This window comes from Gossypium hirsutum, chromosome A13 (assembly GCF_007990345.1).
Source record: "Gossypium hirsutum isolate 1008001.06 chromosome A13, Gossypium_hirsutum_v2.1, whole genome shotgun sequence".
NCBI lineage: Eukaryota > Viridiplantae > Streptophyta > Magnoliopsida > Malvales > Malvaceae > Gossypium > Gossypium hirsutum.
The window spans coordinates 77,164,409-77,189,731 of record NC_053436.1 but is presented as its reverse complement, the minus strand read 5'-3'; the positions used below and the strand labels follow the sequence as shown (position 1 = coordinate 77,189,731).

At 34.1% G+C, this 25,323-nt stretch overlaps 2 protein-coding genes and 1 non-coding gene across 3 annotated transcripts; 1 reads left to right on the top strand and 2 right to left on the bottom strand.

Annotated features, from left to right (window-relative positions):
- Nucleotides 1-3,830: 3,830 nt before the first annotated feature.
- On the bottom strand, nt 3,831-7,113 carry LOC107893636 (26S proteasome regulatory subunit 6A homolog). The gene is made up of 10 exons (XM_016818675.2): nt 6,747-7,113; nt 6,280-6,396; nt 5,815-5,922; nt 5,465-5,656; nt 5,166-5,357; nt 4,818-4,936; nt 4,620-4,707; nt 4,413-4,532; nt 4,194-4,334; nt 3,831-4,110 (listed from the first exon to the last, which is right to left on the bottom strand). The coding sequence occupies exons 1-10, from the start codon at nt 7,080-7,082 to the stop codon at nt 4,033-4,035; spliced, it is 1,491 nt and encodes a 496-aa protein (XP_016674164.2). The 5' UTR covers nt 7,083-7,113; the 3' UTR covers nt 3,831-4,032.
- Nucleotides 7,114-7,762: 649 nt separating this feature from the next.
- LOC107893634 (tafazzin) lies at nt 7,763-11,177 on the bottom strand. Its single transcript, XM_016818674.2, has 7 exons — nt 10,679-11,177; nt 10,321-10,439; nt 10,159-10,224; nt 9,852-10,049; nt 8,912-9,030; nt 8,619-8,724; nt 7,763-8,406 (listed from the first exon to the last, which is right to left on the bottom strand). The coding sequence occupies exons 1-7, from the start codon at nt 10,896-10,898 to the stop codon at nt 7,852-7,854; spliced, it is 1,383 nt and encodes a 460-aa protein (XP_016674163.1). The 5' UTR covers nt 10,899-11,177; the 3' UTR covers nt 7,763-7,851.
- Nucleotides 11,178-20,819: 9,642 nt separating this feature from the next.
- On the top strand, nt 20,820-20,926 carry LOC121213080 (small nucleolar RNA R71). Its single transcript, XR_005908449.1, has one exon. It is a non-coding gene; the product is annotated as a small nucleolar RNA R71 (small nucleolar RNA).
- The last annotated feature ends 4,397 nt before the right edge of the window (nt 20,927-25,323 follow it).

The following is a 25,323-nucleotide window of genomic DNA, read 5'->3' as shown; positions in this document are numbered from 1 at the left end:
TTTGAGAAATGACAAGTTAAGTCAATGTTTTATTTTTCAGAAAATATTAAATAATATATTTTTGGATTGAAAAATAAAAGGAAAAGATCATTTTTATTATTTTCAATTAAAACACTTTGAAAAAGTTAAATGTAAGATTATCAAGACTTATAAAAATAAATTTTTACTCGAAATAAACTTATAGTTAGTTATGAGTAAGGTTAAATCCATAAAAATTGATAATAATTTTATTTTTTAAATAAAAATAAAATAAAAAAAGGTTTAAAACTAAAAATTAAAACATTCAAAATAAAATTGAAAAAAAATAAATTACATCTCAATTTCTAATATTTCAGTTCTTTGTTTATTTATCATATTAATATCATATTCATTTGTGACTTTTTACATATTTCACAATTTAATCATTAAGTCCTCAATTCAACCTATAGAGATTGCTACTTTTTTAATACATGTATCATGTTTCACCATTTAGTATAAATTTTCATAATTTCATCACTACTCTTTATCATTTATTTCACAATTTATTTTTTATATTCAATTTGATTATATCTTCACTTTATTGATTCATTATTTCGATTATTAATCAAAGATAAACTTCTACCTTGTAACGAAAATTGTTTACCTTTTTAGCAGAGACCTAGTAGACTAAAAACAATACTTGGGATATACGGAATTGATACAAATAAAATAGTAGGCACCGAAGTGCGAAACAGTAAGGACTAAAGCACGAGACAATAAGCGCACTAAAATTTCCTTAAAAACATGTCATCTATATCCCAATAGTTCTTATCTCGTCAACTTGGGCAAATCATATAATGCACTCATATCACTTTTACATTTTTCACAACTTAATCCTTGTAACACTATTTAGTGTAATTATGTCTTCCACTCTCAATAACACATGTAACTTGTTTTCATATTTAACAATCTTCCATAATTCACTAATAATTATTATTATACATTTCCTATAACACTTTTACATACTTTAAAATTTAGTCCTCATTAAAATATTTCATGTAACAATATCTTTCCCTTTCAATAACACATATAGTATATCTCAATACTTATTAATATCTCCATAATTCACCACATCTATTTTCACATATTAAGTGTTATGCATTTCACTATTACTATTTCTAACATAAATTTTCTCAAATTCATGATATAACCCCTAATTTCCACAACTTAGAAAATAATTATAGTTTGAACTACAATATTCATATATTTTTGTATTTTTTTTGTAAACTTTTATAATTTTCCAATTTAATCACTTCTTTTTTTTTCATAAAAGTTTTCTATTCACTATTAAATAAATTTTCTTTCTCATCTCACTCAATTCACATAATTAATTCCACTATCTTATTTTACCTATCAATTTTCTATGTATTTCATTTATATTATTTCCACCACATATTATTCTCAAGTCTTTCAATTTAGTTCATAATTCCATAAATTTTCATATTTTTCCATAATTTCACTTATTCAATACTTTGCATAATTTTCACTATTACATAACACATCTATTATTTTTATTATAATTTCCTATTTTATATGTTAAATTATTTCACACCTTGTTTCATTAATTTACTGCACATTTCACTAAGTTCACATTATAATCCTTAAATATTAAGAAAGTCCACGGGTGCTTACCTCTTTTCTATCAAAATCTCTTCTCTTTTTTTTTTTTTCTTTTTTTTTCTCTTCTCACCACTTGATTCACTTTCTCAACTTCTTTCTTCGTCAACATGTCAAAAAAACAATATTTCCTCATGAGAAATCTTTTCTTTAACACCATATTTATACTTTTCTCACTACTAAACTTGAAAATAACATAAAACCTTAACATATATACCTTATTCTCTTGAAACCAAACTTTAACTTGACTTTCTCTCTCCTCCAACTTCTATTTTATTGAATCCAACTTGATATTTTAGCTCCCCATAATCTCCTTATCATTTTTGTCTCTTGGTGGCTATGAAAATTCTTTTGATTTCTTGATGAAAATGGTATACTTTTGTAGAAGGACTAAGTTGCAAAACAAAAAAAAGTTTTTCTTTTCTCTTAACCTTACATTGGAAAGATGGAAGGATGAAGACTCTTCATCTTTCCTTCCTTCTATACTAAGTAAAAATTAATAAAATATAAACAAATATCAAATCAAAATATTACTAAACTAATATTTATCTATTTAATTAATCTAAAATATCACCATATCATTATTCTTTAAAATTATCTTTCTTGCTAAATGATCATTTTGCCCCTTATGATCTTTCAAAATTCCTACATTGAATAATCACTCATCTTGATAAAATTGCCATTTAACCCCTCATACTTTTTCACTTATTCAATTTAGTCCTAATTCATTCATTTTTCTTAATTTATAGATCCTTTTACCCTTAAAATATTTATACTATTGACCCTTCAAGTTTTTTATATTTACACTTTAATCCCTCAATTTTTAAATATTTTTTGGGCCACAAAACTTCTCACATTTACAATTTAGTCCTTATTTGAACTACTACATCATAATATACTTCTTAATCAAATTTTTAATTGACATAACTCAACTTCTCCCCTTTTTATCACTTTTATTTCCGTAATTTTCTTTTATTTCAATTTATCAATGGCAAAATCTCAATTTTTCACTACTTTCATATTGTAGCGACTTTTAGGGTTACAAACCTTACATTTTAACATGCGGCAAAAAAGATTTCAAATTTATAAAAAATAAATATATTTTTCCGTTTATCAAAATGTGATGATGTCACATTTCACCATGCTATTAGTTGTCAGCAACATGCCAACATATTTTAATAATGTTTACAAAAAAAAATTGACTTATAATTTTCAAATTTAAGTACTACTTAAATAAAAAAAATAGATATCAAGTATTTATAAATTGTCAAATTCAAGAAACTCCATATTTATTAACCCTTTAAAAATAAACTAATGTATAAATTATTAGATCAAATAAGGTAACAACCTTTAACAAAAGATTTCAAAAAGTTCAAATTCAATTGATTAAAACATAACAATATTGTCTGAATTGTTTGACTCGAGAAGTTAAACTGAATTTTTAAATTATTATTTTATTATTTTTAAAACTTCTAATAATTTTTTAACCAACAAACAAACTAGTGACCTGTGAATTCAATCACCAATTCAAATTCAATTTCAAAAACATTGAGAACGATTTACTTGTTTTCAATTTTAATTAGAAAGTTCCGTTTTTGATCATCAACTGGTTAATAAAAAGTTGACAAAATAACTTTTAAAATTAACATAATAACAAACTCTTAAGTTTTAATAATATTTATACATTGTACCAATTTAATATTGTTTCAAAAAAATTAAATCTAACAAAATGAGACAAAACAACTCCAAATTTGAAAAGTAGATAATTTAATTTCTTAAAAAAAAAGTAAACTTCATTAATTCATCTTAATTGGACCTCTTTCAAGTTAAAAAAAAATACAATTAATTATCATTGAAATATATCAAAATTCTTAATCATTTAAAGTACAAAGAAAACAATATATTTGAGGATTACTTAATTTACTAATAAATGGAATTTAAAAAAAAAATTGCTATAACTTCTAATATATGCATTGTGTAAATAAACATCGACTAAACACAATGTATAAACATTTACAACTAAACTTGTTATTATAAAGCTATCTCATTATCATCTTTCCATTAAACAGACCATTTTATATAAAGAAAAAACTATCACCTAAGTTTTAACAGTTTAAGAGGATTTCTTTCTTTTTCTTTTCCTATTCAAATACAAAATTTTCAGATTAAACTTTTTTTCCCTCTCAATCTTAATCTGTTGCTGAACTAGCTTATTCAAATAAAAAGATGGCAGTCTTTTAAACAGAACAATCCATTTGTAAATGGTTTTTTTTATATAAAATTACGTGCAAACCAGGAAAACCTAACACAATATAATTGGGCAGAGAGTAAAATATGTATATCAACCTATTCTCAACACAACCCACCTTCACATTCTTACACTGAAATGCTCTCCCATTATGCATAGTAATTTAGGCTTGCCTTCTTCTTAGCTTGCACCTGAATGATGCCTTCATTAAAATCTTCATGGTTCACCTAAAACACAACCCACAATTTGTTATTTAGCAGCTCCCCCACCTCAAATAAAAGAAAAACTTCTAAAAGATTAGAAACTGCACCTCAGTTGCATCGCGGCGAAGAGCTAGCATGCCTGCCTCCACACAAACAGCTTTCAGCTGTGCTCCATTGAAATCATCTGTAGATCGAGCAAGTTCTTCAAAATTGACATCTGGATGAACGTTCATCTTCCTTGAGTGGATCTACAAAATCAATGCAAGCTTTTAGTAAAATTCTGCGCATGATCGAATCCATGGAAGCAGAAGCAACGAAAGTCATACCTGAAGGATTCGAGCTCTTGCTTCTTCAGTTGGATGTGGGAACTCAATTTTCCGATCCAATCGACCAGAACGCATCAGAGCAGGGTCAAGGATATCAGCTCGGTTAGTTGCTGCTATGACCTATAATACATTCATTATATTAAAATAGATCCCTTATGTTTTAGCAAATAGATAACAGAAAAAAAATGATGCACCACAAAGTCAAACCTTAATGCGTTCATCACTGCTAAAGCCATCAAGCTGGTTAAGCAGTTCCAACATTGTTCGCTGAACCTCCCTATCCCCACTCACCTCACTGCATATAGTAGCAGGCAGATCAAGAATCAGTGGTTTCTATCCACAAATAGATGCCACAACCAGATTTGAAACAAATTTGCCTCTGAAGATTTTAAGATATGGCATTACCTATCAAAACGCTTTGTGCCAATTGCATCAATTTCATCTATAAAAATGATGCATGGAGACTTTTCTTTTGCAAGCTGAAAAGCATCACGGACAAGTTTTGCTCCATCTCCAATAAACATCTACATGCATTATGATTGTTTACTTATTATAGGGCCTAAGCAAGCCGATATGAAAGCACAAAATAATACTGTTAAATGATAAAAACTACTCCATTACTCACTATTTTCTGTCATGTTATACTAACCAAGTAAGGAGTATGGCAAAAAATGATTCCAACAGGAACTGAAATGAGTAGACAGGATCTAAATATATAGAGAAGTAAGCCGAAAAGGCTATAGGACTTAATACCTGAACCAGCTGTGGGCCTGCTAGCTTCAGAAACGTGGCATTTGTTTGTGCTGCACAAGCACGGGCCATCAAGGTTTTTCCAGTGCCAGGAGGTCCATATAAGAGCACCCCCTTAGGTGGACGAATGCCTAACTTTTGAAACCTTTCTTTATGAGTCATGGGCAACACAATGGCCTCAACTAGTTCTTGGATCTGATCCAGGAACAACAATCAGAAAATGGGGAAAAAGAATTAAACATTAGCTTAACAGTTACAAAATGATAATCTCAGAAAGGGCAGTAGGAATTAAAAAAACTTGCCTGCTTCTCCAAGCCACCAATATCATTGTAGTCCTCAGTTGGCTTCTCATCAACCTCCATAGCCTTTACTCTGGAGTCGTACTCAGATGGCAAAGTATCCAATATCAAGTAGCTGTCTTTGTTGACACCAACCAAATCACCAGGTTTCAATTTATCAGGGTCTACAAGTCCAACCACAGGTAGAAAGATGGTCTGTAGTAATTATAAAACAAGTCAAGATCAAACCAGTTTTTCTTTCCACCGAGATATTCAAAGATGTTGATTTTGGTAACCACTTGAACTAAGGAAAAGCATAACTGATTATTGACTTTCCCTATCATAGCAGATAAGAAATGATGCTGTGCCATTACCTGACGAGTAGAGGTTTTCAGCACAACACATTTACCCTTCCTTTGTGAGTCTAGATCTATGTTGGCACCATCCTCCTCTGCCTCATCTTCAGGGTTCATCTCCAATATCTGAAAGAAAGAGTAGTTAAAATTTAAAGCAGCAAACTATGTGGATCTGACTATCATTTTACGGTACCCATGTTTGACATGGGTGCCACACACATTTTTCGACATGGGCCATGTCAAACACATCTGTATCCAATACTCACAATCTAGTCCAACTAAAATGCAAGCAGAAGCTTTGCTTATTATTCATCTGCAATGGCTCATTATTCATTTGCTGCCCCCTTTGAATACTCTTTTGAGTTTATTTAAATTCAGAATTATATATACCAGTACAGAACAAATAGAAGATTACTGGAACACAAATTTAACACAGAAGTTCAACAGGGTTCATTGGGGGAAAAAGAAAGAAGAAAAATTTACCTCAACAATGTTGCCGACTAAGTAAGGCAACTGCTTGTTAAGCTTAATTTTCTCTTGATTCTCCTTAATCTTTTCCTTGTATGAATCCAACTCGAGATTTGTCCTTTGCATCTCCTCCTTTAATCCCAGAAACCAATTAAAACAAAAATCAGAAAATTATTTCAGAAGTAGAAAAAGTTTTTCCATAAAAAAGAAAATAATATAGCTTTAACCATCAACATATCCCAATTATAATAAACCAGAAAATTTACAACTAAACTAAAGAACATTCCCTTATTTGTAAACATTGCCTAGATTTAATCCATACCCAAAACTAAAATCCGATTAACATCGAGTAATTGAAAGAAACCATCTGATTAAAATTGATAGTTGTGGATTAAAAAAGAAACAAAAACAAAAACCCTAAAAAATAGTAATCATAATGCGGGGGAGAGAGAGAAAGAGAGAGATCAAGGTCAAAGAGGGACCTTGAGAATACGAATCTCGTTATCAAGAAGACGGGAAGCTCGGACGATATCCTCGGTAGTCATGGAAGCCAACTGGTCTTCTTCAAAGCTAGAATCTTCTACCATAGCGGTCGCCATCGGTGAGGGTTTTAAAAAAAAATACAACGATGAGTCGGAAAATGAAGGAAAAGAATACAAGACGGAGAGAATAGAGAAAAAGGAAGAACAGATGAAGATCTTTATACTACCAAACTGTAGTTCTCTTGTTGTCGAAGAAAATGAGAGCTTGAAAAAATTCGATTTCAGCCGATGAATCTGCAATGGGCTTATTTCCTTCACGTCGGCCTGCTCTTTCATTCAAATCTGGGCTCCTTTTCTTTTTCAAATTACTCCAAGCTTTTCTCACTGCACAGCCCAAATATATCCCATTTGTAATTAAAATAAAGTTGTATTATTTGAGAATATTTTTATTTTTAAAAAAATTAATAAAAATAAAAATATGAATATAATGATATTTAAACTCACACAAATTGGATTGACAAAACCTTAATTTTACTACTCAACCAAAATTTCATTTTAATTTATTTTATATATTTATTTTAATATGCACCATTTGTTATCTCCACCAACTCTATAAATTAATAATATTTTAAATTATTTAATATATATTATTATTATACATATATATTTGTAATTTAAATAAGTGATTTTTATATGTATGTGCGTGTGATAAGATTTTTACTATTAAAAATATATTTGATTGAGTAGAGGTTAACTTGTAAACTTTCTTTTAATTTTAATATTATACAAATTTTATGTTTTATTTTATTAATTAATTTCAAACTATTTAACATCTAAAGTTGGTAAATTAGTGTTATTTTTTAAAACAAAATCAGTATTCACGATGTGAAGTGTATTCAAATCGGAAGTAAATACCATTTCAAGATCATTAACACGCTATATACATTTGATATTAGTAGAGATATTGGTGGTGTAAGAGTTATCTGAGTTAGTAGAGATACGAGAACAACATGAGGTAGAAGTAAAAGCTGGAAATTTATATTTAGCATATATCAAAACTGCTGATATATCAAGGTTTCTTATTTACATATTCGAACACCAAATTTTAACATGTATTCCATTGTTTTAGCATATTAGCTTCCAAATACTGTTTCCAAGTCTTCAGTGGGCTTATGTCACTTGTGTCTGAATGCTTTTCCTTAGATCTGCAGTTCATTAGCAAGCCTCTCGCTGCGAATCCCATCAATTCAGTTGGATCCATATAACTGCGAATCCTTGAACCAATCCCGCCTTCACAAGAATATCCCATTCTCGTATATCCATCTGCAGTGGCTTCTTCGGGACTCATATCATTCAGCTTCGTTCGGGCTTCTTCTACCAAGGATTCATACCTAATATATTCATGGCTTCCTAACCCAAATGGATCCAAATCTACCTGGTGCAAGATATTGGCTGCTCGTTCTGCACCATCTTTGTTATGGTTTTCTAATCGGATAGATTGCTCGAGCGCTAATTTGTCGACTTTTACTTTCAAAATCTGCAGTTGATGCCCAATTCTAGATGCGACGGCATCGTATAATTTTCCTCTTGATGCTTCTGTGGCTTCTTCCGAGTTAAGCAGATCATCAAAAATTATAGGGTCTCCAATTAGAACTGTCACCTACAAAATTGCATGTATTAAAAGAATTCAGCATAACAATTATTGACAGGAAATGAGATCATAAACATAAAACCCAATATAACGGCCAATTAGGAAGGATTTTTCTTAAATGCTACTATAAACGGGACCATGTAAAAGCATTGTGAAGCCACTGGAGATATCACATAAAACTAATGTCTATTAAGCAAAGGAATAACAGCAGGAATACATACCGTCTTGCCAATCCTTGGGAAATTGGCCCCTATTGGCATAACATCTTGCATTCCGGTATGCACAAATGGCAGAACAATTGGGGTACTGTCAGCATCTAGAACTAACCTGTATCACCATAACAATGTTTCCAAAAGTTTTTGTTACTAACAAGGAAAGCAACAAATAGGCTAAAAGTTCCTTTTTTTTTTTTGAAAAAATTTAACCCTTTAACACAGATTCCGTCAAGAGATGGGTCTGTTTATTTCCTGATGTGAGAAGATGTAGATTTGCATAGGAAGTTATTTACACTCACCTCCCGACACCTCTCTTAGAAGATCTCACAGTTTTTCCACCATCTCGAGAACGACTACCTTCTGGAAAGATATGAACCCATCCACCAGTATTCAATTTCGAAATGGCCATATCCATGCCCTGCAACAAATTGAATCAAAATGATGAAATGAGCATAAATACCACACATGTTTAAGTAATTAATGAAGGCGTAAACATGCAAGATAAAATCAACATACCGGACTATAAACCTGTTGATGAAAGTCCAAGTATCTCACGTCTAACACATATTACATAACTTATGCATCATATGAAGTTCAAGGAACGGAAAAGGAAACAAAGTCCCTTAAAGGCACTAAACAATATGCATGTAGATTGTATGTACAATCAAACTATTCGACTACATTAGCAATCATACATTTCAAAGACATTCAAAAGCCAATAATATATCCGTCTTCTTTGTTTTCCACCTTCAGTTAAACGTTCCTCATCTCAACAATGTATACCACAAATCGCTATCTTTCCAACCATTTTCACATTGATACACAATCCTAATCAAGGAACACTAGCGATCCGATTTAGTAAAACTAATGATCTGATTAATGTATAGTTTATTATAAGATTATTGGGTAAAACAAAACAATCCACTAACTTCGGAATTGAGAATTGTGTATTTTATATGAACATAAAATTCGTATGTATAAGTTCCAAAAAATAAGGTTTTATGTTCCAATAATCATATTTCATTCCTACTAAACGAACTAGAGAAAACCATACTATCAAATTAGGTTTCATTTAAGTAGCGATTGTGCTCTAATTTTCATTCCCCTTACAAAACATATCCACATTCCTTGTAACATTGATTCTATGCACTTGCATGATGTATACTTATCGACTTGATTCTTACTCAACACACACTGTTCCATACTTGCTAAGAATATGCCAAAATTTAAAAGATGTACCATCTGGTAAATCCCATCACCACGAGAAACTGGCAACACTTTTACAGATCGAAAGAATGCTGACGTCACGGGATTACTGAAGCATCGATCTGATGCACACAGGGTCCATCTCAAGTTCTGAGCATCAAGAAGAACTCTGGGAGGAAGCAGTGAAGCAATGACAAACGGATCATCCACAGAAGCAACATGATTGCTTACCTGCAAAGAAACATTCCTTCATCAGCATAGGACTCAACATAACATAACATAACACCGATGAATGACACAAAAGCGAAAACTGACAAAAAGTAAAAACCATGGCTTATACCGTTATAAGGGGCTTGTTCTTGGGTCTATTAAGCAAAGCATCATGTAATTTTTCAAGGCCATAAACCTGCCACGTTAGAGAACATGCATTAGTTCCTAGAAACTGTGAAATACCTGCAAAGAACACTACAGAATTTTCTCAATCACACAAAAGCGTACGTACTTGGACACGATTGAGACCATTCATGAAAACATGGCAAACATTTCCAATCAAAGGAACCGCAACAGCCTGAAGCATTCGAAAAATAGCTGAATCCACCTCCACGTCAAAGTCTTTACTCACTATAAGACCAGAAACTTAAATTGGTAAGCTAAGAATTCAATTCAAAGAAATTTTTAAATCTTCAAATTATGAAATTAGAAATAACTGAGAGGGCAAAAAGGTCATTTTACTTTCTAACAATTACTTCTTTGCATCCTTTGATAGTAAATTAAAAAAAATTTAAAGGAAATAAAACTGCTACAAAGCAAAAAAATCATAAATAGATCGAAGACATGAAACCCAGCGCAGGAAAAGCGACCTTTTTTACGGTAGAAAGAGGAGGAAGAAGGGAGAGAATCGCGACGGAAGTCGCGGAAGCGACGGAGCCAGCGCTGAACCGAGGAGGAGAAGTAACGATCAGCAAGGACTGAAGGACGGTGGCGATCGACTGCCACCCTGAAGCGCTGCCTGAGCTGGAGTTGCAAAACGCGAGCCTTGTTCTTCCATAGATCGCCTCTGTCTAACCGCTGTACGGCCATTGCGTCGGCTTTTTCCTGGGCAGAGTTCTCAGTTGCGAAATAAAGATTCTTATTTTTACAATCTTTATTTCTTTTGAATTTCCTTTTGATCTGGTGAAAGCAGAGAAAAGCGCGAGTGTAGGGAACGGAACACAAGAAATAAGTGACAAGAAAACGCAGTAGGACTAGGCGGCGAGGTTTTGAGCAAACTTTGGTTTATCCATTAAACCGACCTAACTCCACTTCGGTTAATTTTGCTCGGTTTTTATTGTTAAAAAATGAGGCTAAATACATTATTTGCCCCTATAGTATTCGGTTGTTTCAATTTGGTATTTAAAGAATTTTGAAAAACCATTGACTTTTGTAATGCCGGTAAAAAAACCCGACTATCTCCTCCAACCAATAAATAATCGCCACATTGCACATCTAGATAAAAAATAAAAATAACTTTTAAAATCTTTAATATGATATCTCCAATCCTTTTCAATTTCAATATTGAACAAATTGGTCCCTTTTGAGAAAATCAAAGCAATTTAATCCTTGATAATTTTAAAAAATAAGTAACTAAGAATAATTTATTAACTTAATATTTTTTTGTCAATTTTATATAATTTTGATTGATAGAATAATTAATTTAACCCTCAAAATTTACATATAAATACGGATTAAATTGCTTCGATTTTTTTAAAGAGATTAATCTGCTCAATTTCAAATTTGCTCTTTATGTTTTTTTAGAAGGACCAATTTTCTCCCTTTAAAATATATAAATTATAGAAAATTTAAAAAATATATAAAAAAATTTATCAAATATAAACATTATAAAAATTTATCGAATATTACCAATAATTATTGGATATAGTAATAAGGCATATTACACTTTTAAAAGAAAAAACACATTTAATCTTTAAAAACATTATTTAAAAAACTCCTAAATATGAATAGTAAAACCAACAGAAAAAAGTAGAAAAAAAAATTAACGAATGCTTTTTTTGTTTTTTTTGTAGGTTGAGGTTCCTTGATGGAATCCATGACCATATGTTTTGAGTGAAACTTGTTGGTTAACAGTGCATCAAAAAAAGCTCTCTAAACTATGATAGATATTCTAAATTACTCTTCAAATTTTATAATTTTAATTGAGTCATGATATAAATTATATCCTTCTATCAGCCCAACAGTTAGGCTTGAGGTTAGCTTGGATTTGATATGAACCTTCTTCTTTTTTTCCAAATCGCATGTCCATGATAAGAGTAAATCACCATCCTGCATACGCTATAAAGTAGGTAATCTATGAGACTCAAATCCACATGTAGGCTTTGCTGTCAACACTGTTCCCCATTTTGCAACTTTTTTTTTAACACATTAAATTCAATTAAAATTTGACCCCTCTAATTTAAATAAACTCCACTTCATATATTTTAATTAGCATTTAACACCAAAGTTAGGCTAATGGAAAATTCTAATAAAACATTTTGAAATTTAAAAATCTATCCCAAACTCTTTTCTTCTAGTGATTGCTTGGAACTATGGTCATGTTAATTCATCTCTTAACTTCCTTTTTTTTTTTGAATGAAATTCATCTCTAACTTAGTCAGATTATAGAGGATTGAAAATCCATTAAACTTGAATATGTTAGCATTATTTTTAGATATATGGTATATTCTTATCTTTGAAAATAATATATCTAGTCTTTATCTTATATTTTAAATGGTAGACGTATATGACCGGTGTCATTGAGTTTACAATCCAAGATGATATTTATAAAATACATAATCTATAAACTATTGTAAAGAGAAAGGTCCAACTGGCCTTCTTTTCTTTACACGTACTATTGATTTTCATTCCTTCAACCTTGTAAGAGAAATGGGTCATATTTTATAGCTTTGTTCTTTCTACTATGCCTATATTTTAATTTCTAACATTATTGTATTCCTGCACTTTAAATTAGTTGCTCCTTCTCATTTTTTTGTCCGTGCGTAACTACCTTTGAGGTTTTACAATTGCAAAGCAATCTTGAAAGTTTGAATTGTAACACCTTAAAACTTTTATCCATCGCCGAAACAGAATTATAGAGTATTACCAGTCATTGCAATTCAAATATAAACATTACACAATTAAATAACATACATTTCATAAATTAATCAATCTAATGACCTAACCTATTTATTTTTATAAATACTTTAACCATAATATCCAAATTAATTCAAAAGCCACCATTTGAACCAAATATAAGATTAAACTAATTTCAACCAAAATATACCATTTAATAGCTATAACCCAAAACATATTTATATAAGTACCAATATTAACTTATACCTCATTTACAAACATTATCCAAAATGACCAAGTATAACATCTGATCGTGTGTGAATCGTGATAAGTTTTATAATTTATGAATGTTCATTCTTGAAAACTAGCTATTATCACGACAAAGGCAAGCACACCTTATCGAACAGTAGTATAGCTTATGGTAAGACCGGGATGTCGAACCCAAAGAAACTAAAAGTACTAGTATTAACTTTCTTTTTATTATCTAGCCTAAAAATAAAAAGGGGTTTGTTTTATGTAAACTAATTACTAAACTAAGAATGCACAGAAAGTAAATTGGGGAAATAACTTTTGGGAAAATTGAATGATTTGGACAATACCTAAGGGAAAAATCCACCTAGACTTCACTTGTTATTGACTCTAAATCAGACGATTTATTCACTTGACTTGATCCGTAGAAATCCCTAATTTATATTATTATCTCTCTCGAGACTAACAACGTCTAACCCTAGGTTGATTAATTGAAATCTCTTTCTAATTAACTCCCTAGTGTTGCATTAACTCGATCTATGGATTTCCTTATTAGGTTTCACCCTAATCTGGCAAAATCTTTTCACCCTATTTCTAGGCGTGCAATCAACTCCGCTCAATTATGCTATGTCTACTCTTAGACAGGGACTTTTGCTCCTTTGAATAAGCGCATCAATACTTGAATCAATATCCTAGAATATTAAAGCAAGAATTAGGAGCACATAATTAAGAACAAGTCAAATATTTATCATACAATTCAGAACATAATAACAAGATCTGTCTTAGGTTTCATTCCCCTTAGGTATTTATGGGGTTTAGTTCATATTTGTGAAAAAAAACATCTCAAAAGAATAATGATAACAAAACATAAAGAAAACCCAAGAACTCTTGAAGGGAATTGAAGGGAGATCTTCAGTCTTGAAGGTGAATCCGGCTTCTGAGATGGATCAATTGGCTTTCTTCAAGTAATTCCTTGCCTCCTACTCTATGTATGTCTTTTTGGTACCTCCTAGGGTGTTTATATAGGCTTTAGAATGCTTCTAAACCCTCAAGAGTGGCCTTTTCCGAATAGGACTAGACTTGGGCTCGACAGGGACATGCCCGTGTGACACGCCCGTGTATGATTGCTTCAAATCGTGTACGAGTCTGTTGAATAGACATGGGCGTGTGAACTACCTGTGTGAGGAAGTCCAGGCCATGTTGATTTCCCATGTTGACCCATGTTCTCCGTTTTTGCTCTTTTTTACTCTCTTATGCTCTTTTAAATATAAAACATGAAATTAAAGGATTAGGAGCATTGAATTCACCAATTCTAAGGATAATTCATCCAAAATTATCTAAGCATGGGATAAAAATATGTATAAATTACGGTTTATCAAATACCCCCACACTTAAGCATTTACTTGTCCTCAAGCAAAATCCTCAACTCACAATCAAAATAAATTCTTCTCAACTTATAATTTTCATCAATAGTATCTCAAAATAATCCATAATTACTCATACATTGAAAATTTAACTTGAAGAACATCAAAGTTTCAAACATTCTAAGTTGAGTATTTTATCACGAAAACTTAGGTGTCTCCCCTCATTTAAGTAATCACCTTTGATTCAAAATATCACAGAGTTTCACATTCTTACTAAAGATTCACTCAAATCACTCGAGGTGTTTAAGGACAAGAAATTTAGCACTTAATAGTCAAAATGAAAAGTTATTACCATAAGCTTGCGTGAAAATCAAATCTCCACCACTATATATTGAGATGATACATCAATCAAAAGGTCTTTAGAGGGTTGTAACGTGGCTTTGGTTAGGGGGTGTGGTTACAAGCTGAAAAAGAAGGTTAGAATCGAGATTGAATTGAAAAATTACCTAACTAGAAAAATACTACAACTTGATAAATTACATTTCTAATTAGAAAATCCTAGAATTGAACTTTTCTTCATGGGATAAGGAATTTAAATACTTAAGCTCAAAAACAAAGAATTACTACTAATAAGTATGTATGTTGTTGTTTTTTTTAATTTAAGAACAAGTCAAATAACATAGAACTTTGCTAATTATTACAACGAAAAATAAAACATAGCTAAGTAATTAATTCAAATCAAATCTCGACAAAAATAGGGATCAAATTAGGGGATTTCAACAATAATGGGTTATGGGTTAATATTGAGGGTAAATCAATGAATGGCTTGTTAAGCTCAAAGGGGTTCACTAAGGGTTAATTATGAGGGTAGGCTTTTATGGAGTGAATGGGTTAAACCTAAGTGCCTTTATCATCTTGACATATCAAATCAAAGGTGTGGTCTTGACATGTATAATCAAGCAAGTTCTAGAATAACAGATCAAAATTGACGCACTCAAAGCAACAATAAAAGTGAGTATGAAAGAAATAATATATGCTCTAAAGGCTCAAGATCTCACAAAAATTATGGCTTTTTGATGTTAACCCTGTGAATTTCAACTCAAGATAATACCTAAACTTGGGGAAATAACCTAGAATTTTTTATAATTCTCAAAAATCAACTTATCATGCTTTGATTCTCTAATTCCTTAAAGTTTAAACAATCAATGCATAAATGCCTATGTTTTAATCCAAGACATATCAATAAAAATCATAAATTAATCAAAATTCATTCTAATAATGATATGAGAAGATTATTTGAGAATAAGACAAAATTCAGGGATTTTTCTGATAATGAAATAAATAACCCCCCACACTGAAGATGTACATTGCCCTTAATGTACAGAGATATATAATAGTGATATAAAGATAATATCAGAAAAGAGAAAGAGAGAAGTGAAACTTCCTGAATGTTGAATGGAATCCTTGAATTGGAGGTATAGAGAATAATCGGCCAAGGCAATGATAAGATTGGAGGAGGATATTCCGGTGGTGGTAGAGGTTGAGTTCCACAACCCCAGTGTCCAGCGAAGAGGTTATCTTGGTGGTCGGGCAGGACATGGCAGTCGTGGAGAACCTTTTCTAGTGGAGTTTCAAGTTCCTAACTGATGGTGAGCTTTGGAGCTCTTTATAACTGTGATAAAATCAAGAACTCTTTAGGAAATATAAAGAAGCATAGTTACTCGTAATGAAATAGCCGAAACTATAAATTATTCAATAAAAATTATAAAACCTAAAAATAAAATAGTATTAAAGGAAAATAAAATAAAAAGTACTTTAAGAAGATAAATAAAGATAAAAGTGAAAATAAAAATAATAAATAAAAAGTCTTTAAACATCGTCATCACCGGATGGTTCGCGAGGTGATGGTAGCGATGAGATGTGAAGGTGCTGACAAATCTGATGTAAAGTAGCATTAATGTGATCAAAGCGTTGAAAACACTGCTGCTCAAATCGAGTAAGGCGTTCAAAGATGTCAGAGTATGAAGTCGCCGCATGAACTGGACGATGGATGGGTGGTGGCGAGACGGTGGGTCCTCATGACGTGGAGGGATATCATCAGTAATGTCCTCTGGGTCCTCCTCTTCGGCGGACTGGACCAAATGGTACTGGGGAGGGTCAACTCCACGTCGTTGCTCGATCATCCTCATATGTAGCATACTCGAGATGCCCTGTGGGGACATCTGACCAATGAGGGTGAGGGAAGATGCTTGCGCTGCTGTGTTGAGGAGGCGTAAATACCGTGCTAAGCTAGTCACATAAGGGCCGATGGATATGACTCCCTTCCTATGCCGCTCTGTCTGATGGCGAATGGCGAGGGCAATGAAATAGGCAAGGTCAAAAACGTGCCTGTTCGCCATACTCTATAAAAAGTAGGCGCCGTGAGTGTTGACGATGCCAGTGCTCTCTCGCCGCCCTGTCAGAATGTGGGCCAAGATGGTGTGTAAGTACCTCAGAGATGGGGTGAGGGTCGATGCCTTAGAGCAGCTGGGGTCATAGGTGGCCGAGTCAGGAACTAAAGCACTCCAACACTTCGAAGGAGAATAGTAGATATGGCGATGGAGGGTGTCGAGTTCGTTGTCATCCATGAACTCCTCTGTATACAGCGCTAATGCAATTCTGAACTCAGGTACGCTCAACTGGCGCACTAAACTGCCGAGACGGAACTGGATCGTTCCAAGATCATTGAACTGTGTCATGACGACTTGAAGGTGGAAGGTCGAGCAGAGTTCGAGTATGAGCTCAAGGTACGTCGACTTGATGATCTCGAAAAAGATGCCCCATGGGTTAGTCGTTAGAAGGGCTCAGATCGTGTCAGCCAGTTGGATTTGTTCAAGTGCTTCCCAATCAATGCAGTGACCCACACTTACGGGTCGGGCCTGTAGTATCTGAAAAAGTTCCTCCTGTGGTCCCGAGGGAAACTGGAGGAATGGATGCCTAATTTTAACGGTAGGACTCGATGATAATGCTGCTCCTTTCCTCTTCTTCAAGGCGGAGATGGCGATTTTCTTGCCACGTGAATTTGACATGGTATCTGCAATAGCAAGACAAAGTTATAGAAATACCCTCCAAGAATAGCATGGAAATGTATGTAAGCATGTTAAAATTAAAGAAGAATACTTCATGGGCATCATAGGCAAAAGGGAAGATGTACCGAAAAGTAACTAAATCCTAATGGAAAGATATATCAAGTCATTAGTAACAATAAGAATATGAAAATGGGGCTAAATGGAATACCTAGTAAATGAATGCATGTGGGATTGATAATATGTAATATGGTGTGGGTAAGCATGAAATCCATGGAAACAAGAGGAAAATGGATGAATGTAGCATAATTATCGACTAAAATGGCAAATTTCTAACAAAGAGAATAAGCATTACTATCATTGGAACCATTAATATTAAGCAAAATAGTCAAATAACACAATAAAAAAATCATAAAATTAGTAAAAGAATAGAAGAGATTAGAGAGAAAAGAGTGAACAAACGCAATAGCTTGGTAGAGTGAAGAGCTTAGGTCGTCAATGGTGGTGCTGTGGTCGGCGCACGGGCGTGCCAAAATGGGTGTGTGAAAGGATTTCGGTGGCTAGAGTTTGATATTTGGGGAAGGGAATGATGAATAGTGGGGGGTTTTATATAGATTTTGGGGCACACGGCTGTGGGACACGCCCGTGTGTCCTAATTTTAGCCCGTGTGTATCGTGATTTTCAAATTTGGGCGCGTCTGAAATTCAGCCCATGCCTGTGTTCTTTGGGCGTGTTGATGCACATGGCCTTGTCACACGGCCGTGTTCTGCTTCGTTCGCTTCTCCCACACCCATGTATGTATGTCCACGCCCGTGTTATTTTGTCAGTCTTGACCACGGGTAGTGAGCACGGGCGTGCCGCACGCCCGTGTTGTTTTCTTAGTTTTAACTATGGCCTCTAGACATAGGCGTGTTGGACACCCGTGTTGTTTTGACAGATTTACCTATGGCCATGTTGCACAACTGTGGCAACTTATCGACTCCCGTGTTGGGGAAAAATTTTACCCTGTTTTCATACGGCTGTATCGCACGACCGTGTTGCCTTCTGTAGTATGGACACGGCCTAAGGCACGCCCGTGTGCCTGGCCGTATGGTTCTGGAAAACTTGTGTTTAGTGACTCAGTTAGTGAATTAAATGTTAAAAACTAAAATTTAAAGAAGTTAACACCGTTAGTGCTCGGGTTGCCTCCCGAGAAGTGCTTATTTATAGTCTAAGCTCGACTTACCTCTCTGTTGCGTGGTCATGGTGGTGCGAGAAGTTTACGCTCCTCATCTCTCCTATTAATTTTATCAAAATAAGGTTTTAGACGAGTACTATTTACCTTGAACATATCAAATTTGGGATGAATTACCTCGACTGTGCCGTATGGGAAAATGCTAAGTATCGTAAGAGGGATTTCTCCATTAGGTTCAGAGGTGGCAATCCGAGGGCCTGCTATATCTAATAGTACTTTGTCTCCAACCTTAAGTTGATTTGGTGAAATATTGAGCTCGTCATGGTGTGGTTTTAGTTTATCGTGTGATCTTGGTTTCTGTGTCCGCCGTTCATCTAGTTTCTCGACTCGTAGCCTTCATTCTTCATAGATAGGTCCGTTGTTGTTATTTGAGCATGGCTCATGTGTGTTTCTCAAATGTGTTTCCTGCATAGAAGGTTTCACCACATGATCAGTACTAGTAGTATGATTTATACAATCACCCTCGATTTTTGAAGTGTTACTCGAATTACGAGCTTGAAAAGTGATAGTTTCATCACCCACATGAAGTGTGGGTTCACCTGTACCAACATCAATAATTGTTCTAGTAGTTGCTAAAAAGGGCCATCCTAAAATTAAAGGCACGTCACTATCCTCTTCTATGTCTAGAACAACAAAATTGATTAGGAATATAAATTTGTCCATTTTAACGAGTACATCTTCAATAATGCCCTTAGGAAATCTAATTGTTTTATCTACTAACTGAATGCTCATTCTAGTTTGTTTAGGTTTCCCAAGACCTAGTTGTTTAAACTTTTTTTAGGGCATGACATTGATACTAGCCCCTAAATCAGCCAAAGCATTATTAACATCTAAGCTACCAATTAAATAAGGAATTGTAAAACTTCCTGGATCTTTTAACTTGTTGGCCAGCTTATTCTGTAGTATGGCTGAGCAAATTGCATTTAACTCCACATGCGACGCCTGATCCAACTTCTGCTTATTTGTTAAAAGCTCCTTTAAGAATTTGACCGCGTTTGGCATCTGCGAAAGAGCTTCAGTAAACGGTAAGTTAATATGTAATTTTTTTAATAGTTTAAGGAATTTATCGAATTGTTCATCTGTGCGGTCTTTCCTTGTCACATTGGGGTATGACACCCGTGGTTTGTACTCTTTACTTACTGGTTGTTGCTCACTGTGGACTACCTCTCCTTTACCTTTACTTACCACCATTCCTTGCCTTGGTTCTAGTTCAGGTTCAACCAACCCTTTCTTGCCTTGAGTGGTAATCGCGTTGAGTTATTCCATTGGGTTAGATTTAGTATTACTTGACAAGCTACCTTGTGGTCGTTTAGTAATTAGTTTGGTGAGCTGTCTTATCTGAGTTTCGAGCCCTTGGATCGATGCTTGTTGATTCTTAAGTGCTGTTTCAGTGTTCTGGAAGCGAGTTTCTAACACCGAGATAAACTTTGTTAGCATCTCCTCAAGGTTTGACTTCTTTTCCTGTTGGTAAGGTGGTTGTTGAAAACCCAGAGAATGTTGTGGCCCTTGATTCTCTTGACCACCCCACGAGAAATTGGGATGGTTCCTCTAACCTGCATTATAAGTATTACTGTATGGGTTATTTTGAGGTCTAGAGTTATTGTTACCCATATATTGGACTTGTTCCTCCTCGATTCTAGGGTTGAAGGGTTGATATTCTGTGTATGCTCCTCCTCCATTTGAATCGTACCTCATTACTGAATGTGCCTGAGTAGAACCACACAAACTGCCAATCTTTTTATTTAAGAGTTCTACCTGGTTAGATAGCATAGTAACCGCATCGAGGTTGAAAACACCAGCTGCTTTCGTCGGCTTTTTCCTCATAACTTGCCACTGGTAATTATTCAGTGACATCTCCTCTATAAATTCATAAGCCTCCTCAGGTGTCATATTATTGATAGTTCCACCAGCAGCTGCGTCAATCATCTGTCTAGTCGAAGGATTTAGGCCATTGTGAAATATTTGAACCTGCAACCATAAGGGCAGCCCATGGTGAGGGCACCTTCTCAAGAGGTCCTTGTATCTCTCCCATGCATCATAGAGTGTTTCTAGATCCATTTGCACAAAAGAAGAGATATCATTCCTTAATTTTGATGTTTTAGCCGGCGAAAAATATTTAAGTAAAAACTTTTGGGTCATTTATTCCTAAGTAGTGATCGACCCTCGTGGTAATGAGTTCAACCACTGTTTAGATTTGTTCCTCAATGAAAAGGGAAACAATCGAAGGCGAATGGCATCATCAGAAATGTCATTAATTTTAAAAGTGTCACAAAACTCTAGAAAATTCGCCAAGTGATTGTTTGGATCCTCATTTTGCAAACCATCAAACTGAACAAATTGCTGTATCATTTGAATCGTGTTAGGTTTCAGTTCAAAATTATTTGCAGCAATAGCAAGTCTAACTATACTTGACTTAGTTCCTGTTAAATTCAATTTAGCATAATCATACATAGTGCGTGGAGAAGGATTTTGATTTATTGGATTAGCAGCAATCGCAGGGGATAGCGGGTTTTCCAGATTTTCAGCCATCTCCTCGGTTGAGGTGTGGATACCGTCCTCTTGCTCTTCCTCTGTGTATCTTAGGCTTCGCCTTATTTCTCTTCGGTTTCTGCGAGTTGTGCGATCGATCTCACTATCAAAAAGTAATGGTCCCGACGTGTTTCTTCTAGTCATATACTATAAAAACCTGCCAGAAGCAAATAAACGAAAAATTAGAAAAGAAAATAAAAATTTAAATTGCAATAAAATTAAAATGGCTAAAGTAATAAAAATTGAGTGCTCCTAATATCTTAGTTCCCCGGCAACGGCACCAAAAACTTGATCATGTGTGAATCGTGATAAGTTTTATAATTTATGAATGTCCGTTCTTGAAAATTAGCTATTATCACGACAAAGGCAAGCACACCTTATCGAACAGTAGTATAGCTTATGGTAAGACCGGGATGTCGAACCCAAAGAAACTAAAAGTACTAGTATTAACTTTCTTTTTATTATCTAGCCTAAAAATAAAAAGGGTTTGTTTTATCTAAACTAATTACTAAACTAAGAATGCACAGAAAGTAAATTGGGGAAATAAATTTTGGAAAAACTGAATGATTTGGACAATACCTAAGGGAAAAATCTATCTAGACTTCACTTGTTATTGACTCTGAATCAGACGATTTATTCACTTGACTTGACCCGTAGAAATTCCTAATTTATATTATTATCTCTCTCGAGACTAACAACGTCTAACCCTAGGTTGATTAATTGAAATCTCTTTCTAATTAACTCCCTAATGTTACACTCGATCTATGAATTCCCTTATTAGGTTTCACCCTAATCCGACAAAATCTTGTCACCCTATCTCTAGGCATGCAATCAACTCCGCTAAATTATGCTAGATCTACTCTTAGACAGAGACTTTTGCTCCTTTGAATAAGCACATCAATATTTGAATCAATATCCTAGAATATTAAAGCAGGAATTAAGAACATATAATTAAGAATAAGTCAAATATTTATCATACAATTCAGAACATAATAACAAGATCCGTCTTAGGTTTCATTCCCCTTAGGTATTTAGGGGGTTTAGTTCATATTTATGAAAGAAAACATATCTAAATAATAATGATAACAAAGCATAAAGAAAACCCAAGAACTTTTGAAGGGAATTGAAGGGAGATCTTTAGTCTTGAAGGAGAATCCAGCTTCTAAGATGGATCAATCGGCTTTCTTCGAGTAATTCTTTGCCTCTCGTACTCCATGTATGTCTTTTTGGTACCTCCTAGGGTGTTTATATAGGCTTTAGAATGCTTCTAAACCTTCAAGAGTGACTTTTTCTGAATAGGACTAGACTTGGGCTTGACAGGGACACGCCCGTGTGCGATTGCTTCAAACCGTGTACGAGTCTGTTGAATGGACACGGGCGTGTGAACTACTCGTGTGAGGAAGTCTAGGCTATGTTGATTTCCCATGTTGACCCATTTTCTCCGTTTTTGGCTCATATTTTGCTCTTTTTTACTCTTCTATGCTCTCCTAAGTATAAAACATGAAATTAAAGGATTAGGAGCATCGAATTCACCAATTCTAAGGATAATTCATCCAAAATTATGCTAAGCATGAGATAAAAATATATATAAATTATGGTTTATCAACATCTTAGGTACATGCCACTTACAAAAAAGAAATGTACACCACCACTTTGAGTTCGGAATCGACTTTGGATGCTGATTCAACGATCTGACTTTACCTAAGCTGCGCAAGGAAACAAACCGTACGCGGAGTATAGACTTAGTGGTATTTCTATAATCCGAATATGTTATAAGCAAAAAATTATATTGTTTATATATATATTCACACAAACATAATCATTCAAACAATTAATCAATTTCTTGTACATATCATTCATAACACTTTGAATTATCATCTCTTCTATATCAGTCTCATAATTGCTATTCAATAACTTTTCATGATAAGATACTCAATTCAATTTCAATATCAATATTCTTTTCATGAATCTATGATTCATGCAATTTCATGCATTTCAGTTGCATATTTCATTTCATTGTTCATTCCAATCCATATTCAATATCATTCAATATCATTTAATAACAATCAATTGTTCAATACAGTTGTACACCCTCTATTAACATGACTCAGACTCGGACTGTAACACCCCTTACCCGTATCTAACACCGAGACAGGGTACGAGGCATTATCGGACCTAAACTTATGTAATCATACAAAATCAAGACATGAATTTCTGTCCAAATTAAAACCATTCATTATCATGCATATTGTTCCTTATATGGACTCACGAGGCCCAAAACATACTTTGGGAGCGATTCCAAACTAAACCGAGAACTTCGAGGATATTTGGAAGACATAGAAAATTTTCTTGTTTTGGAGAGTCACAAGCCTGTGTGGGTAGGCCGTGTGGTCATACACACTCGTGTGGCTTGGGACACGCTCGTGTCCTCTGCCCGTATAACTCTCTGACTATGATGTCGTTAGCAAAATAGGGTCACACAGCCAAGTCACACGCCTGTGTGTTAGGCTGTGTGGCGAATTAAATTCTAAAAATAAGGTGCAGACTTCACATGGCCTGGGCACACGCCTATGTCCTAAGGCTGTGTCCTGCACACAGCTGAGACACATGGCTGTGTCTCTGCCCGTGTGTTTACTACTGGACATTCTGTTTTGCATTAATTAGAGTGCAGGGGACACACGACCTGACCACACGCCTATGGGGTAGACCATGTGTCACACACAGCCTAGACACACTTCCGTATGTCTACCCGTGTGGACAACTTTAAGGCTATTTCCAAGCCAATTGCCAACCTTATTTGTTCAAACACACATGACATTTGTCAACATTTAATCATCAATAACTATAAGCCATGTCATAATGGAATTGGCACATACATACATAGATGAATAGGTTTACAACCCCATATTCATTATGAGCCATATCTCATAGCCATACACAAAATAAATCAACTATCATTATAAGCCAACATATTTGGCTAGACCAATATGACATATAACAAAAAGACCAAGTCCCTATACATGCCATACTTAAAATGTTGAGACTAACTATACCCAAAAGATCCAATTAATAGTGTGAACGTGCCTCCGTCATCCTTTGATCCTCGAGTTAGCTTAGCAATGCTATAAGAAAATGGAAAAGAGAGGGAGTAAGCGTAAAGCTTAGTAAGGTTGCATGTAATTAATAAGCAATAAGAGCATGCACTTTCATACACATTCACAACATAACCTAAATTATCTCAATAATAATTGTAGCCATTTCTTATCCCATTCAATTCATATAATGTTCAATAGAGCTTAAGAGCATAATTCCAACATTCTCATCTTACTGAAATCTCATCCTTTCGTAATCTCAATAACTACGAGCTTGGCTCATATACCTATACCCATTCAACATGATCATATCTAGTCATTTCTTTGACAAATCCTTGGACTACCCGTTGAACCACTTGGAATACTAAGGATACTCGGGATTATCATATACACAATAACATGCCAACTCCATGTCCCAAATGTGGTCTTACATGGGATCTCACATCGTTGCCATATCCCAGATATGGTATTATACGAAATCTCATTTCGATGCCATGTCCCAGACGTTGTCTTACACGAAATCTCATATCAACGCCATATCCCAGATATGGTCTTACATGATAACACATACCAATGCCGATGCCATATCCCAGATATGGTCTTATACGGGATCTCATCAACTCAAATGTCATGTTATTTGTACCTTAAGTATTCCTACGGTTCAACCAGCTTTCATTGCCTCAATTCTTTATCGAACAACATTAATAATATTCACAAGACAAATATACAATTCAAGCAACATTAAATGCTAAATACATAGTAAAATGTTGTAACAATTACACACAACTTACCTCGGTACAAAAATATGGACAATCAATTCAATTTAGTCCAAGATTTTGCTCTTTCCCCGGTCTAGGCTCAGACTCC